Source organism: Trematomus bernacchii, unplaced genomic scaffold (assembly GCF_902827165.1).
Source record: "Trematomus bernacchii unplaced genomic scaffold, fTreBer1.1, whole genome shotgun sequence".
Taxonomy (NCBI): domain Eukaryota; kingdom Metazoa; phylum Chordata; class Actinopteri; order Perciformes; family Nototheniidae; genus Trematomus; species Trematomus bernacchii.
Genome location: NW_022987720.1, coordinates 13999245 through 14014295, shown reverse-complemented (window position 1 = coordinate 14014295; position 15051 = coordinate 13999245). Strand labels below are relative to the sequence as shown.

The following is a 15051-nucleotide window of genomic DNA, read 5'->3' as shown; positions in this document are numbered from 1 at the left end:
TTTTATGTACAGCATCAAGTACTCCAGAATCAAATATAAAATACTGCAGACATTAAAACTGGAGTATTTTTCAGGAACTGTGCAGTGTGTTCTTGCAAAACAAAGTTGAAGGTACTCAAAATTCCCCACCAAAAGCAACAGGAATTGAAACTGAAGCACACCCAGAGAGACATACATGTTTAATGAAATCGTTAAATAATTAAAAATCAGCTTTAATCTACAAAAACTGTTGCAAAAATGTTGTCCTGACATCTTAAAAAACAACAATATGAATGTAATACTTGAACTGGTTTTGCACAAATGTATATATTTGGATGTTTGTAGAAATAAGTTCAATTTGAATATTTTAGGTTCCATCCATGATTTCAACATGGCCCGGCTTGAACAATGCTGTCTTTATCATGACCTTCCCCTTCCACTTCTGTGTAACCAGGCTGTTGCTTCTGAAACTTCAAGGATGGCCAGTAGTTATTGCGTCGCTAAAAAAAAAAGAAACGTAAAAAATTATGTTTGGTGGATATGTGTAATTTAAGCACACATGGCTCCTGTCAGGGCAGGTGTCGGACACATTCAGTGCTCACCTGGATGAGGTAAAGTGGTGATGCAGCAGTTGAATGGTAGTTGATGTAAAGAGCTACCAGTACCATAGCCAACACTAAAACCAGTGCAGCTGCTATACCAGCTATCACTCCTGTGTTAGCCAACCTGTCCCTCTTGGTTGAAGAATCTGTCTTCACATCTGTAATAGAGATGAAACCCCATTATTATACCTCTTCAAAGGGCTCTATATTTTAGTTTTTTGTTCTCATTCTGTTTCTGAGAATAATAACTCACCGTTGCCAGTCTTAAATATATGACGTTTGGTCTCATCTGTGAGAAAACAGAAAGCCATCATTTCCATACTTATTTCATGGCTGAATCTATTCTTATTCAGCGACAAAATCTGGGGGAAAAATACTAAGAATAGCTCAGCCTTACCGTCACATTCACAGCCTTTTTGTAGAGGAGTCAGTGAGGTGACATTCTCGATCTCTGGTGTGATAGAGGAACCAGTGGAGCTGTCAACCCTGGAGTAATCCTCACAGGTTGCATTTTTGCTCTGCCCATATACAATAATGCAATATGTTTTATGCATGAGGCTTAAAAATGGCAAATAAGCAGATATTTATTCTTGTTGTCCACATTACCTCCTCTGAGCAGGCATAGTCCAACCATTCTTGTCTGTGTCTATCCATGCCATCTGAACACCTAAAACGCATCAGATGTATATTTATAAAGGTAAAACAGCACTATATGAATGTTTAGGCTATCGCAATGTACTGCTCACCTCTGGAGTACGTGGCACCAGCTACAACCAGAGGTTTGGTTATATGAGTGGCAGAGCTCACAGCTATCATGTTGTAGACAGGCTGAATAAAGAGAAGGAGGTTACATATTATAACATATCCAACATATTGAACAGAGACTTATATTTAATAATAATCACTTACTAGGCAGAGGAGTGAATTCAACAGCAGAGTAGCTGGTGATCTTTGTAGTGTCTATCTCGACCCGATGGTACTCATAAATTGTCCGTTGCTTGGCATCTAAATCGATAACAGGTTTGTTGTCAGGTTTTCACATACAGTACTATGTATCCAGAATATGTGGTTAATGTCTTTAATATAAGTAGACGTGCAATAATTAGTCAAAAAATGATAAGACAGTCTTAAAAAAAAATAGCAATCTGTTTTTATAATTGATTTATGTTGTAGTCAACAGATAAATAATGCTGATTCCACCCTCTGAAATCATTTCCTTCTAACATTTCTATATAAATAAACTTGCCTTGCCTTCTCTATCTGTTTTATATCATATTACAGTAAAAATATTTGGGTTTCAAAATGAAAAAATAAGTCCTTTAAAGACATCACCATGGACTTTGAGAAACAGGGATCGACATTTTCTTACTTTTTTGTATTAAAGACCAAACAATGGAGGAAATAATTCACAGAAGAATCACTAATGAAAACAATTGTTAGTTGCAGCAGTATAAAGAGTTTAAATGGACAGAGATAAAGTTCAACGTCAACTCTATTATCCTAATCTGGTTTGGTTCAATGGCAGGATAACACAAAACAATCATGAAAACAGATACAAATATGAATGTAACGTATTTGCATAAACTTTATTGCCGACCTGGTGATTGAGGAGAAACTGGCGTGACCATAAAAGCATCAGACAAACCGGCCTTTACTGGATGCTCAGCTGAACCGATCACATCTAAAGACAGAGGTATCTGACAGACAGACGAAAAAGGGAACCGCTTATGCATGCAGCAAAATGAAAGAGCACCATTTTAGAAAGCTACTGAGAGCAGAAAAGAGATGTGTCTCACTCACATCTCGGTAGCTGAATGTGATGGTTCCTGTTTTGTGAAGAGCAGCCTGAAACGTAAAATCTCCTTCTGACTCTTTTCCCAGGAGTCTGACCCGATCCCACTGGACCACAAACACCTCACCTGAAGACAGGGAACGTAAAAAATGTGTCAGATATGTTACTGGGCAATCATGATCAAATATGTGGTCGTATCTTACCATTGTCCAGGTATTGCACAGTAGATTCTTTAGCGTAGCTGGGGTCAAAATTTGCCATTAGAGGGGCGATGTACTGTGTGGCCGTGAGCATACGGTGAGTAATGTCCCCTGTGAAGATAAAGCCTGAACATGGCCGGACAAAGATGTAAGATTTTGAGTATGATCTGCAAAACACTTCTCTGCTCTGAACGCATGCAGGAAAGGTCACATCTGTTATAAAATGAAAAAAACAGTACCTCCAGTTGCTATGGTGATCTGCCTCAGGTAATGTCCGTAAAAAGGAAAGTCAAACGACAGGGCAACCCTCTGCAAAGAGAGTGGATAGAAGCAGTCAGAGATAAAATGAGGCATTGGGGGTATAGCTCAAACGTTTGCTAGCGTTTTAAAGTTGAAAGCATCCTAATAATTTTCTTCAAGGAGGAAAATAAGGAGAAAACCAAGTTTGTATTGCACTGAGATAGAATAAAGAGGCTGCAGGCGCTATGTTTTGTTTGATTTCCCTCATTGTATAGTAGAGCACCACTCATTTAATTACTCCACTAACACCTTTATGTAAAGAGTTTTGTTATATCCCTAAGAGTTATATTAATATATACCCACCATTTTTTTTATACTATCAATCCATTCAGAAACATCAACATTTAGTCAATACTCTCTATTTTTCAAATCAATTCAAATGCCTACGCACACAGGGGGGATTTACAGAAAACAATGAAGCAAGTTATCCAATGTTGCTGCTTTTATGTCATTGTTATCCGAAAACTGTCAACTTTCCTGCAGCCTTAAAAGCAAACACTCACCATCAACAACCATGTAACGCCAAATTGGCCTGACTGCAATTTTCAGGGTTAATACTGAACTGAATATCATTTGATAATGCGTGTTAGAACAATTGATATGAAATCTGACTGACTGAATGTATTTATCAAATACTCGGTTCATACTGAAAATGAGGGGGCACCCGGATTTGAACCAGGGACCTCTTGATCTGCAGTCAAATGCTCTACCACTGAGCTATACCCCCATGCTTCTTTGACACATTGTTATCACTGTTAGCATTTGTAAACGAACAGGCACTTGTTTGCGTTAGGAGGCTCTGACTCAGCTTTTAAAAGCAGACAGCTGTGACTAACACTCTCCTCAGCATAATATCTGATGTAACAACTGCAATGATCTTGTTAAAACATAGACACAACTTGGCTACGTAGGAGCAGGTCATTGAGGTAACAGAGTGTGAATTTCTCAAAACAGATATTCAAACTCTATTATGAGTGTCAATAATCAAAAGAGCAAAGGGAATACTGGCCCTGCTGTTACCATTGATACAAATGATAACCCTCGACTGCAGCTCTAGCTGTAATTTAATATAATAAAAACACATGACCAGTACCTTTTGTTTTCCAAAAAGGCAAGCACATTTTTCTTCTTAGCTTCAAATATGTATAAATCTAATGTAAAAACAGTTTACTCCTAAACTGTATAACCTGAACATGTTTTATTTAAAGCTCTTTCCAAATGGAGAATACATTTTTTCCATTACATATGTTTTAGCGTTTAGGAGTTTTCCTTTCCTGTTCTGGATCCACTACATCTTTTTATATTAAAGTGAGATGTATGTCTGGCTCAGGTGCCAGATGTTGGACAACGAGAGGTCAGAACTCGGTTGGTGCTGACAGCCTCTGGCAGGCCTGAAGCTCTCGGCAAGTAACGACATTTCCCTGGTCCATTAGCTCCCCTACCTTATATTTCAAACTGAACATCCTGACATACCCTAAAAATAAAGTATTGGGAGAAAATGTTGGGATTTTCTCATTTGAGAAATGTACAATCAGAAGCTGACTGTGTACTTGTTTTTGTGGTATCTGGATAAATCCCAATGTGTCTCCAGATTCTATGAATTGACCAGATGTATTGGTGTATTATAAATTTTGCACATAATTGGATGCCCCCTGCTTTTTCCACACTTGAAATGCAGCTGCACTTGTGCAGTAGATGCTGCATTATGTCACATGTAGGGGGCACCAGATTTAAACTTTAGATGTCTTGATCTTCAGTCACCACCACTCAGCCATATCCCTGTGACAGTTGTTAATTCGTGTCAGTCTGGAAAAGTACAATAAGGATATAAATGTTTGACAACTAACTGAACAACAGTAAGTAACTTTCTACCAATATGTCACAAGAACACAGGTCCTTTAAATACAGATGTATTGGTCTTGCACACATTTTGCATTTATGTGAAGGTCTTCTCTTTGAATGTGTTTATATGTCATTTATAAAACAATTTTGATTAATAATTTTAACTCATAGCAGGTCTTTAGCTCTGCAGTAGAGCATTTGACTGCATGTGGTCCCCATTAACGCTGGGTGCCCCGTTAACTGTGTGGGAAGAAATAGCTGTGGTATGACATTTCTAAAAGTGTGAACAAATAGAATTAAGGAGACAAACCTTTTCTTACTCTTAATATTGTACTGTTTAAGTAAAAAAACAAAAACGGATTGATTTTCATTCCAATTAAATGTACCATGCCACCAATGTTAGTTGAAAAGACTAACATTGTCATAGGGGGTTTATGCAAGTGAAAAAGCATTTGACTGCAGATGAAGAAATCCCCTAAAATCAGGGTTCCCATATATGTGTCATATCTAAAAAAATGGTCATATCTACAAAATGTGTCATACCTGTGTTACTTTTACCTTCATATGTTACGTTGATGAGAAGAAGCGAGAGATGCACAATTGTTTTTAAATGTGTTGTGTTATTTATAACCATTAATAACCATAGGTTATTACAAGCCTATCACTAAGCACCTCAGTTGTGTTGGTATAGCTCAGTGGCAGAGCATTCGACTGCAGATATAAAAGGCAAATTGCACAGAGGATATATTAATATGTATACTTTTCACCAATAACCTACAGAAAAAGTAAGAATATGCTTGTGTTTTTTGTCTGTTGTACTCACCACAGCCTGTTTGTATGCATTTGACAGAATGCCATGGACTCTTACTTGACCATGTCGGACGTCACTCATATCTACCCATAGTTCTTGTGAGCGCTGGTCTTCTGGGCCAAAGCTACGCCATGCGTAATATTTCCCAGAATCCTCCTTACACACAAGAAAAACACAGAGGATTAGAAGTTGTAATGTGTGACAATCAAGAGTTCACTCATATGCTGTCATAAACTCTATTTCCAAAACAGGGCAGTGTTTAACTCCAACCAAAACAAATAAAACATGTCAAAAAGCCAAACACATAATCTATGCCACAAACCATTACAGTCATAAAACACTGCGGTTCAGCTCTCACCACTACACGTGTCGTGTTGTCTGGCAGGATGTTGATGGTTAGCCCTCCACCCAGGACCGCCCTGCTTATCCTCATGTGGCCTGAAGATGACCGCTGCGCTCTGTGAGGATGATTGTCACCTCCAGTGGACTCTCTATGCTCTGAGATCACACTGTACCAATCATCTGTCCACAACAATGAATATCAGGTTAGTATGTTATGTCCGTTACCATAGATTGTGATGGTATAATCGCTTGCATCTTTCTTCCATGCCATATGATACATTTGAAATTCTAAGAAGAGAGGAGAAAGGAAAAAAGGAAAAGCCCACATGAGCCTATATTTTTTGGACTCTGGCAGCATTACTGTTGGGATACATTTCAGATGCCAGTTTTATTCAGTCTCTTAAAATAGTTTACTAGTTTAGGCTGAGGGATCAACCACTCAGCCAAATCAGATATTACAATGTGTTTTGATATATTCATTCTCGACCTTGTCAGTTAAAGCCACTGATAAACAAAGACAGAAACAATACAAATAACATTTTATGAGCTCGGAATGAACAGTCAAATCTTACAAACAATGTTAATCATATTTAGTAAGCACTGGGGTAGGTAACTTTTGTTTTAAAGTTCTTGGTGATTTAATTGATGGTTTGGATTTCTTCAAATCCATATTTTGAAAGCCGCATATTCCTAGTTGATGTTCTGAGTTTATTTTAGCATCACACTATGATTTTCAGAGTGTTGAAAATTCAAGACTGCTGGTAGGCCTACATCAAGGACCTATCCTGGTCCTTGTATAACCTCGGTCACTGATAGAGCTGTAGGCTACATTGCAAGGACTTTCTTTCTGCATCGAATTGTCTGCAGAAACCACGTAATTGGTCACTAAATCAGTTTAACCAGCTACTTTTTTGGATTATTGATATATTACATCTATTAACTTCAAAATATTTTCCTTGTTTCTTAATCATAAATTGCCTAAGTGCAGAGGTTGGATAAGTACTGAGTGGCAAAAAACTGAAATACTGGGGTAAAGTCCCTCAAAATTGTACACTGTACTGCCTAAGTGTTATATTGACTTGCAAAGTGTTGAGTTGAAGTATAGTAGCATGGCAATAATCAAACAAAGTATAAGTAGATGAAAATTGTTCTTATATAAATTACACAATATTTGAGTACATTTAAAATATATCCATCCATGGTCTTACTGGAGTATTATGGTGCTGCGAGTTTTTTAGGTAGACCACGGTAGCCGACAAATGACGTCACACATCGGCGAAGTCCCGCCCATCTACTTAATTACTTCCGAATTACACATATGATGTTTGTCAATCTAAAAAAATAATTTCCATGTAAAAAAAGTCATAGTTTGTCACAAAACTGTTGAAATATAAGACTATGAAAAATACGCAACTAGAAAGACTACAAATCCCAGAATCCCGGTCCCGCATGCTGGCTCTTACGGAACCGACTAACTCCCCTTTTGTGTATGTACAGCTCTCAACATGCCAAGAGTAGTGATTTTCACCTCTTTTAATACTTTTCGCCTCATTCTGAAAGAAAGAAGTGAAATGTGCCAACGTGACGGCCGTCTTGGTGTGTGGTGCGAGACGGGAGATGTAGTTCATTGAGCGGTTTCACACAAACAAAGTGTTACTTCACAGTTTTACGACACATTTTTATTTTTTTGACTTGCAAAATTATCTTTTAAATTGACAAACATCATATGTGTAATTCGTGGCACAATTCAAACGGGATCGAAAGATAATCTTTCTCTCTCCATTGATTTAATACATACTTTTCCGAAATAAGGTCCCATGGAGCTCAACCGGAAGGGGAGGGACTTCGCCTCTCTATATAAACCCCGAGAAAGCGTCGACATTTCGCGGGGTGTCTCATCTAACCCTAAATATGGGCGGCCTCCTGTACTTAACGTTTTCTGTTTTCTTGTCTGGCTTCCAGGGAACTACAGGAGGTGTTTGGTGCGGTGCTGGTAACGTTAAAGAACTAAAAAAGCCACGACAATCACTCCGTCGTGTTCAGTTTCCCTTCATAAACACCGTGAATCACCTGCCGTGGTCAGCTTGGCTGCCGCGAAGAGTTCGTCTCTGTTGCTCCGGTGATTTCATGTCGGGACATGCTAACTGAGCAGAATAAAACTGAGCAGGGTGACTCTACCAGGCCCTCAGTGGTCCAGTAGAAATCCCAGGCTCAAACACATGTAAACCCTGGATTTAAACGTGTCAATCCTCACTGTGGTTGTTGTTTTCTGTCGATATCAGGCTAACGCTAGCTTCTTATATCTACATCTAAAAGCTAGTTAGCATTAGCAGCACCGTAAGACCCGCCCCTTAGCTTCTCTCAAAGTGACATGAGGGAACATGAAGCACTAACTAAACATTTAGATTTAGACCTTATATATATATATATATATATAGTCTATGATTTAGACACGATGTGAAGAACTTTTGGCTTTTAACGTTAATATTGAAAACGTTCAAACGCATGTGTACCTTTCTTGCTACCAGGTGGTATTCCTCCATAATTATGTGATCCCATTTTTTTTTTTTAAACCGAACGCCTGCATTTATTTAAAAAAAAAGTGTTTTAAACAAGCATACATTAACATAACCATTGCCAGGTTTGTCTACTTAAAAAACGTCTTTGTCCAGCTCTCGTATTACACACACCAGATTCAAATCACTTTTAATTACATCCTCTCTCATACTCTGCCTAAGTTTATTTCAATTCACCAAAAACAATTGATTTCTGACTCTTGAGAGCAATACATTAGCTCAAGTCTCCAAAACAAAAACATTTTTTTGTGCTAAATTTGAAAATCAACATGGAACTTTTTGCAATTCACACATTTCTCAACAAACGTGACATAAGATCACTCGTTTGCCATTTCAAAATGCCATGCCCAATACCACCTGGCAAACACCTAATTGTTGAGTATCAATCAAGAAGACCTATGCTTCAGTCCAACCTTATTACTTCGCAGGACCCAAATCTCCGTTTTGATAGTAAAAACTATAACCCATGATTTATTATTTGGTCCCAAATGATATTGCTGTGTTTATGTATTATATTCTATTTAAAAGATGATTGGAGTTTTAAGTGCACAATGTAACTTTTTTAAATGCATGAATATGTTGATTTATTTTACAATGTGGAAATAAAGTTTCACCAGGGTGCAGTAACTGCTCATGTGTGTTGTGTTTGGTCAATGTACTCATATACTTTACTCTCACAATTTTATGTTAAAATGAAACCAAGACTATTGCTAGGAAGTTCAAATGTTTAGTGTTTTAGTTTGAGCACAGCAGTGTGTAAGTCCTTTAAATAGGATCAGATCGTTTAACTGTAAGCCATGCGTTGACAACATTGGATTTTTGGAATGAAGTGTTTCATTTTGCAAAATAACTGAGGTGTTCTTATGTCTGGGAAATGTGTATGTTTAAAAAAAGACAAAATGCTCAAGCAATCATAAAGAAACTAATGCTCTTGGTCTTGAAATAGTTCAGGTTATTTTAATTTTTATTATTTAATCTTCTTGTGAAATGACAGATAAAAGTCAGCTAGCACAGATTTCTGTTTAACATTTCATGCAAAAGAAAACACGAATCCAGAAAGAGTAAAGTCTTGTGCGTGAGTGCACATTCATTGAAGTGTGTTTAAGTTGGATCTTGAGGTTTTGTTGAACCGAGTATAAAATAATTATATGAGGGATGAGGGTGTAGCTCATGGGTGTGAAAAACATTAAATGACTATGAACTCCACCTCTAACCAAACCTACAATACAAGGTGTCTTGTGTTCTCAAAAGGGACATAAAGAGAAACCAAGTTTTTTTTTTTAGGTTAGGACCAGACTGACCTGCCATCTGAATTAGGCATTTGCTTTAAATTCAGCTATTTTACACATGTTGTCAAGCCTAAAAAGAAAACAGCAAACTCCCTCACATGCATACATACTTCCATCAACTCTTTCACTAGCCAATTTAACAGACTAGAACGTAATCCTAGTTTATTAAAAAAAACACAGTTCAAATCAGGAGGCCTAAGCTCAATTCAAGCATTTGTCTTATCATTGGCAAGAAAACACATTTACGAGTACACAATCTGACATATTTAGCTTTTAAACAACTCCTTATGGGTTCCAACAGCCTGCGCAGCTCCCATCCTGCCACTGCAATGTAATTTGAAGTTGGTTTGATGCCTGCATTTCTGAGTGTGGTAGGGAAACATAGGCCGGTTGGTCTCTAAACTATGTCGTTGTGCCAAACCCCCAGAGTTCAGACTGTGTGGGACTTCTGCTGGTGATGCCTGCTTTAAACATCACTCTGAATTCACACAATTAGAACACTGATGTCTTCCAGCCGTCAAAACTACAATGAGTCATTTAACAAGTGGCTGTAGTGACAAGTCTTTACCTCATAGGGAGCTTATTTTATTTATCCTTGTTTCTCTCCACCCTTTCATTCAATTAAGTGGTGCGTCAATGCATTTGTGGCAGCTCATATAATAAACCTAGATGTGTGATTGTTGAGGGCTGGGTCCGCCCTGTTATGGCATTTATATGAGGTAAGAGGATAAATGGTCTGCAGTGCAGCAGATAAACATTATTCTGGTTAATGAAAAGCTGGGAGGGGTGCAGACGCTGAACATAAAGCTGGGGCTTTAATATCTACTCAGGCCATCAGTCTCACAGGCAATAGTATTGCAATCCCTGGCAGATAATCAAAACAGTGAGATGGGAGTCATATCGTCTCTTCTGACCAAAACAAACTGATAAAATCTCACTCTGAACTCATCTCTTTCCATAAAAAATGATGTTACTGATGTGTATCTTATAACAAGTCACACAAAATGGCAGGCAACATTAACTGATGATATGAAACTCACCTTTCAAACTGACATTTGATTTTGACATAGGAGTGATCTTAATTCTTGATATTTAGATATTTAGTACATAAATAACAAAAGAAACCTAAGTGGTTTATAAATGTCAAGATGAACCTGGATTAGTTTCTTATATCTGCTCCTTTTTACTAGAGCAGGAGAAAAAGAGCAAAATAAAGTGTGGGTATGAATGTAAAGAGAAGCACAATATGGTTACAAAAGCTAAACCATGCCTCACTGTTACAGTGTAGAAATGGTTTTGGTCTGACTCAGAAAGTGAGAAAACTTTAATTGGCTAAATCTGCCCTTGGCCTAGTGGTTTGCAAAATTCAAATATTTGTTTCAGGGTGTAAACACTTTAAAAACGATTTGAGGCAGCACTGAAGCAAAGGATGACAAGTATAAAGACCCGGTGAGGTAAAACAGGAAATGCTTTTTGTCAAATGTAATGAAAGGGCAGATGATCTGGACAGGAAACTGACCTCTGCCCATTCCTTTAGGATCTAAACCACGACATTTAGCTGCCTTTTTCTGTGAGCGGTCAGGACAGAGCGGTCTGAGAGAACACACCCTTCCTGAGCAGAGGCTCAGCATCACCCGCAATAAACATGCATAGTTCATTTCAGGCATGTGGTTGAATTGCAGATGTGCAATTCTCAAATGTAATCTCAGTGAATATCTTTTAAATCCGTTCTTAAACCTTTCTTTTATGAATGTTTCATTATGTTTTTGGTTCTAGGGGGGGAATGCCCTGGCCTTTTATATATATATTGAACCTCAATTTATCCGCTTGGGTGTTTGTAGTGTCTCAGTTGGTTGTATATAATTATATTGTGTTTCTTTTCGTGTTTTCTGCAATGTATTTCTTTCTGAATACACTTTTAAACTTATTATTTCTAAGTAACATACTAGAAACACTCACAATGGCATTATTTATTTGAGAGGAGAATAAATGAATAAGGAAACTTAAAAAGGACCAATTTAAATGATGTTGTCCCTAACAAACTGCAACAACTAAACTGTATGGACATCCCATTTCGGTCAACTTTTGTTAAGAGAACCTGAGCACACTGATTGCTTCACATGTCTTTTGTTATGGTGAAACAATATCTCTACATGGATAAGCAGAACATTATCATTTCAAATTGTTGTGTCCGATAAGACAAATAAAACAAATGGAGACTGAGTTCAGGCCAAAACCATTTCCCATACAAACACTGTTCCAAAGTAAAACATGATTCAAAGAGCAAGTTGCTCGGCTGTTGGCACATAAATCGTTTTGTTCTTGCCACTTTCTTTTTCCTTAAACACAAGAATGTTTTGATTATCACAAGCTAAATTGCCTTTGACTTTTATAAAAATAAAGATTACATTTAAGATCCACAGACCACAACATCCTATCTCCACTCCAGTCTTACAATACAATACGTTTAACTTTGTTTCTCATTTTTCAAGTTTAGCTCCAACTTGTCTGGATCAGCTTCAGGCTATTTGTTAAGCAAACCTTTCAGCAGGACAAGAGATGAGAGGCCAAACACTGAGGTCATTGGCGGGTACACAATTTATCTTTTGCTTGGGGCTTGGTGTTATTACAGACTGGTTCAGATGGTGTAGATGGCCCCCTCGGGAACAGAGTCATTTTTTAAAACTAGGCAGTAAATAATGTTGAGTGAAGAGGCAATTAAGAGCAAATTAGGCAAAGGAAAGGAGGATATTTTAGGTCAATACAGAACAGCTGACCCCTTATCCTGCAAGCATATATCTGACCACTTCCTGTCGTATCGTGTTTTCATCTGCAACACATTTCACTCTGCAGAACAATACGAGGAGAGTGACCAGTCAAATTCCTCAAAACTAGAAATAAATTAATATGAATGTCCAAAGCAAACTCACTTCCTGCATAACACTCTGCACCCCTCAACTACCTTTATATATAGATATATATTTCAAAAAACAAAGATGGTAACTGATAAATCTACTCTCCGACAGCTTGAAAAGCCTCCAGACATTTTATGCCAGAGTCTAGGAGGGTCCGGGAGTCAAGAAGAAAAACAGACTCAATATCTAATTTTAAACCTGAGACGAGCTGTTTGTGGGTTATTTTTTATTGTATACTTTATTGTAAACTGGGTCATTCATTCTTGTGAGTAAAATAAAAAGGGCATGGCATGCATGTTTGCTGTTCCACAAAGACTCCTACTCCTCTGCGGTCTACAGTGAGTTAAAATAGCACAACATTATTATACAAAATGATAAATAAGAATGTTAACTAACTAATTAGGTAAAATTAAATGTATGCAGTGTTTATTTGCAATTCTTTAAAATATGAAGTACCAATTAAGCACAAGAGAAAGAAAACTGTTAGGCACACTTACACCTGTAAACCTAAGCATCGCTGTGACTTGACGCTGTGACTTGACGCTGTGACTTGACGCCGTGACGACCAGACAGTCGGAAAGGTGGAGATATTAAAGCAATGATGATGGAGGCTCACCTGTTTGCTGTTGAACTCTTCCCAGCTCTGCTTGGGAGAGACAGAGAAGTAGCATCACCAAACTGAAACACATGTTGGCCAGAAAAAGACAGAACAACAGAATAACAGCTCCTCTTTTCTTCTCCCTCCTCTTCTTCTCTTTGCAAAAACAACTTTTCTCTGAATCTTTCGTCCTCCCTCCAAATCTCCCTCTCTCTCCTCACACCACCCCTGTTTCCTCCTCCTCAATGCTGTCGTGGTAATTGTAAACACACGAGGATCAGCTGATGAGGCTTTGCATCATAAAAGAGAAAGTATTTCATCTGAACACTTTAAAGGCCTGGATAGCAAGTTTTAATTTATATTTGATAAAAATTATGCTTTACTCTCTTTGGGATTCAAAAATGTACTGGAGTTTGACTGTCAGCAGTGGGAATGGCGCCTCCTTCTGTCCAAACCGGCTCTGAGGATTGAGCAATCTGACATCTGAGATTAGACATGGTTATCATCATGATACACAACAAAACAAAAATGCTAGTTATAATATTATACATTCCATGTCAAGTCTGTAAATGACTCCTTAATACATTGTCTTGACTTTAACAACAATATTCTGTGACCAAAATGAACAGAAACGTCTCTTTGCTGCAGTTTAATTTCCAGAAGTAAAGTACATTTAGTTTAAAATGGCATGTATGTTACAAGCGCTGTTGCACCACTCAACCACAGCTTTCATAATTTGTATCTGTTTCGAGAGCAAATACAGAGTCCTTGGCAAAGAAAATGGCAGCTGACTGTTTATTGGATTCACAGCTGGAAAGTCCATCAGTGCCTAATCTCATAATATCATACGCACAGTGTACAATGTGCAGCAGCAGGTGTCATTTTTATTAGGTCATGGCTTTAAACAAACAAAGAAATACACAGAGGTTGGAATAACTTTCAATTTAGATTTACTTACTCAGCATAGCATCACTTGTTCGTTCATGTGCTGATAGGGATAATCCAAATAAAAGCCAAAATGTGGAAAAACAGATAATAATGTATCACTCTGAGATTGTGATTGTATTACCTGCAGTAGATGGCGGTCTATTTAGGCCCACCTAAAATATGTCACTATCAGTTTGAACTCTATGCTACATTAAGATTATCCTACATTTTCTTGCAGTCAGATCACCCTTTCCATGTGGTAACTTAAGCCTTTATGCGTTAGGATTTGTTGTTCAACCACTGTAAAACTGTGTGTTAACATGCAATACTACTTTGTTTCAAGTTCTTGAAAAAAGGTTGCAGACAGTGATTTGAATGACATAAACTGATTACTGCACTGCTGGTAATGGTGGATTTAATTTTTGTTTTTATATAGCCAATTGCTGGGCTGCTTAATCTATATTAACATATATTTAAAATGTGTATTTAATCTGCAGTAGACTTACTAGTAATTTAAATTCCCAAGTGGAGTGAAGCAAAACGTTCATTATCTACCTCTGAGATGTAGGCCTAGTAAAAGTTGGCTTACAAAGTAGCTTAACATTGAAATACTAAATTAGACCTTATGTTCAAGTAGCCTACCTACAAGTACTGCACAATTGTACTTATGTATTCTACAGCAGGAAAGCTTCTAGTTACTTAATTTATTTAAATGTAGCCTACTTTTTACATGACAGCACTAGTTTGAATGTTTAGTTAGCCTTTGATTATTTTGTGTCAACATATAGGCTAGGCTAGATTGGTTTTGACCACTTTCTTAGTCAACAAGTTGTTTTGTAGGCTACCGACCTTTTAGTTGCAAATGTTGTTCATGTTTA

General features: G+C 37.6%; 1 protein-coding gene and 1 non-coding gene across 4 annotated transcripts; both read right to left on the bottom strand.

Annotated features, from left to right (window-relative positions):
- Positions 1–183: 183 nt before the first annotated feature.
- On the bottom strand, positions 184–13337 carry LOC117493287 (plexin domain-containing protein 1-like). 3 transcript variants are annotated; one of them, XM_034143775.1, is made up of 14 exons: positions 13265–13337; positions 5885–6048; positions 5539–5682; positions 2813–2882; positions 2577–2699; positions 2382–2500; positions 2179–2278; positions 1491–1586; positions 1328–1409; positions 1188–1248; positions 979–1099; positions 835–870; positions 582–739; positions 184–479 (listed from the first exon to the last, which is right to left on the bottom strand). In XM_034143775.1, exons 1-14 carry the CDS (start codon positions 13335–13337, stop codon positions 366–368), a joined length of 1461 nt encoding a protein of 486 aa, XP_033999666.1. In that variant the 3' UTR covers positions 184–365. The 3 variants fall into 3 exon arrangements, with proteins under 3 accessions (XP_033999666.1, XP_033999667.1, XP_033999668.1); XM_034143776.1 differs by lacking the exon at positions 13265–13337 and adding an exon at positions 7939–8273; XM_034143777.1 differs by lacking the exon at positions 13265–13337 and adding an exon at positions 7939–8273 and having other exon boundaries at positions 5539–5679.
- Positions 3529–3600, bottom strand: trnac-gca. The gene has a single exon. It is a non-coding gene; the product is annotated as a tRNA-Cys (tRNA).
- Positions 13338–15051: the final 1714 nt, after the last annotated feature.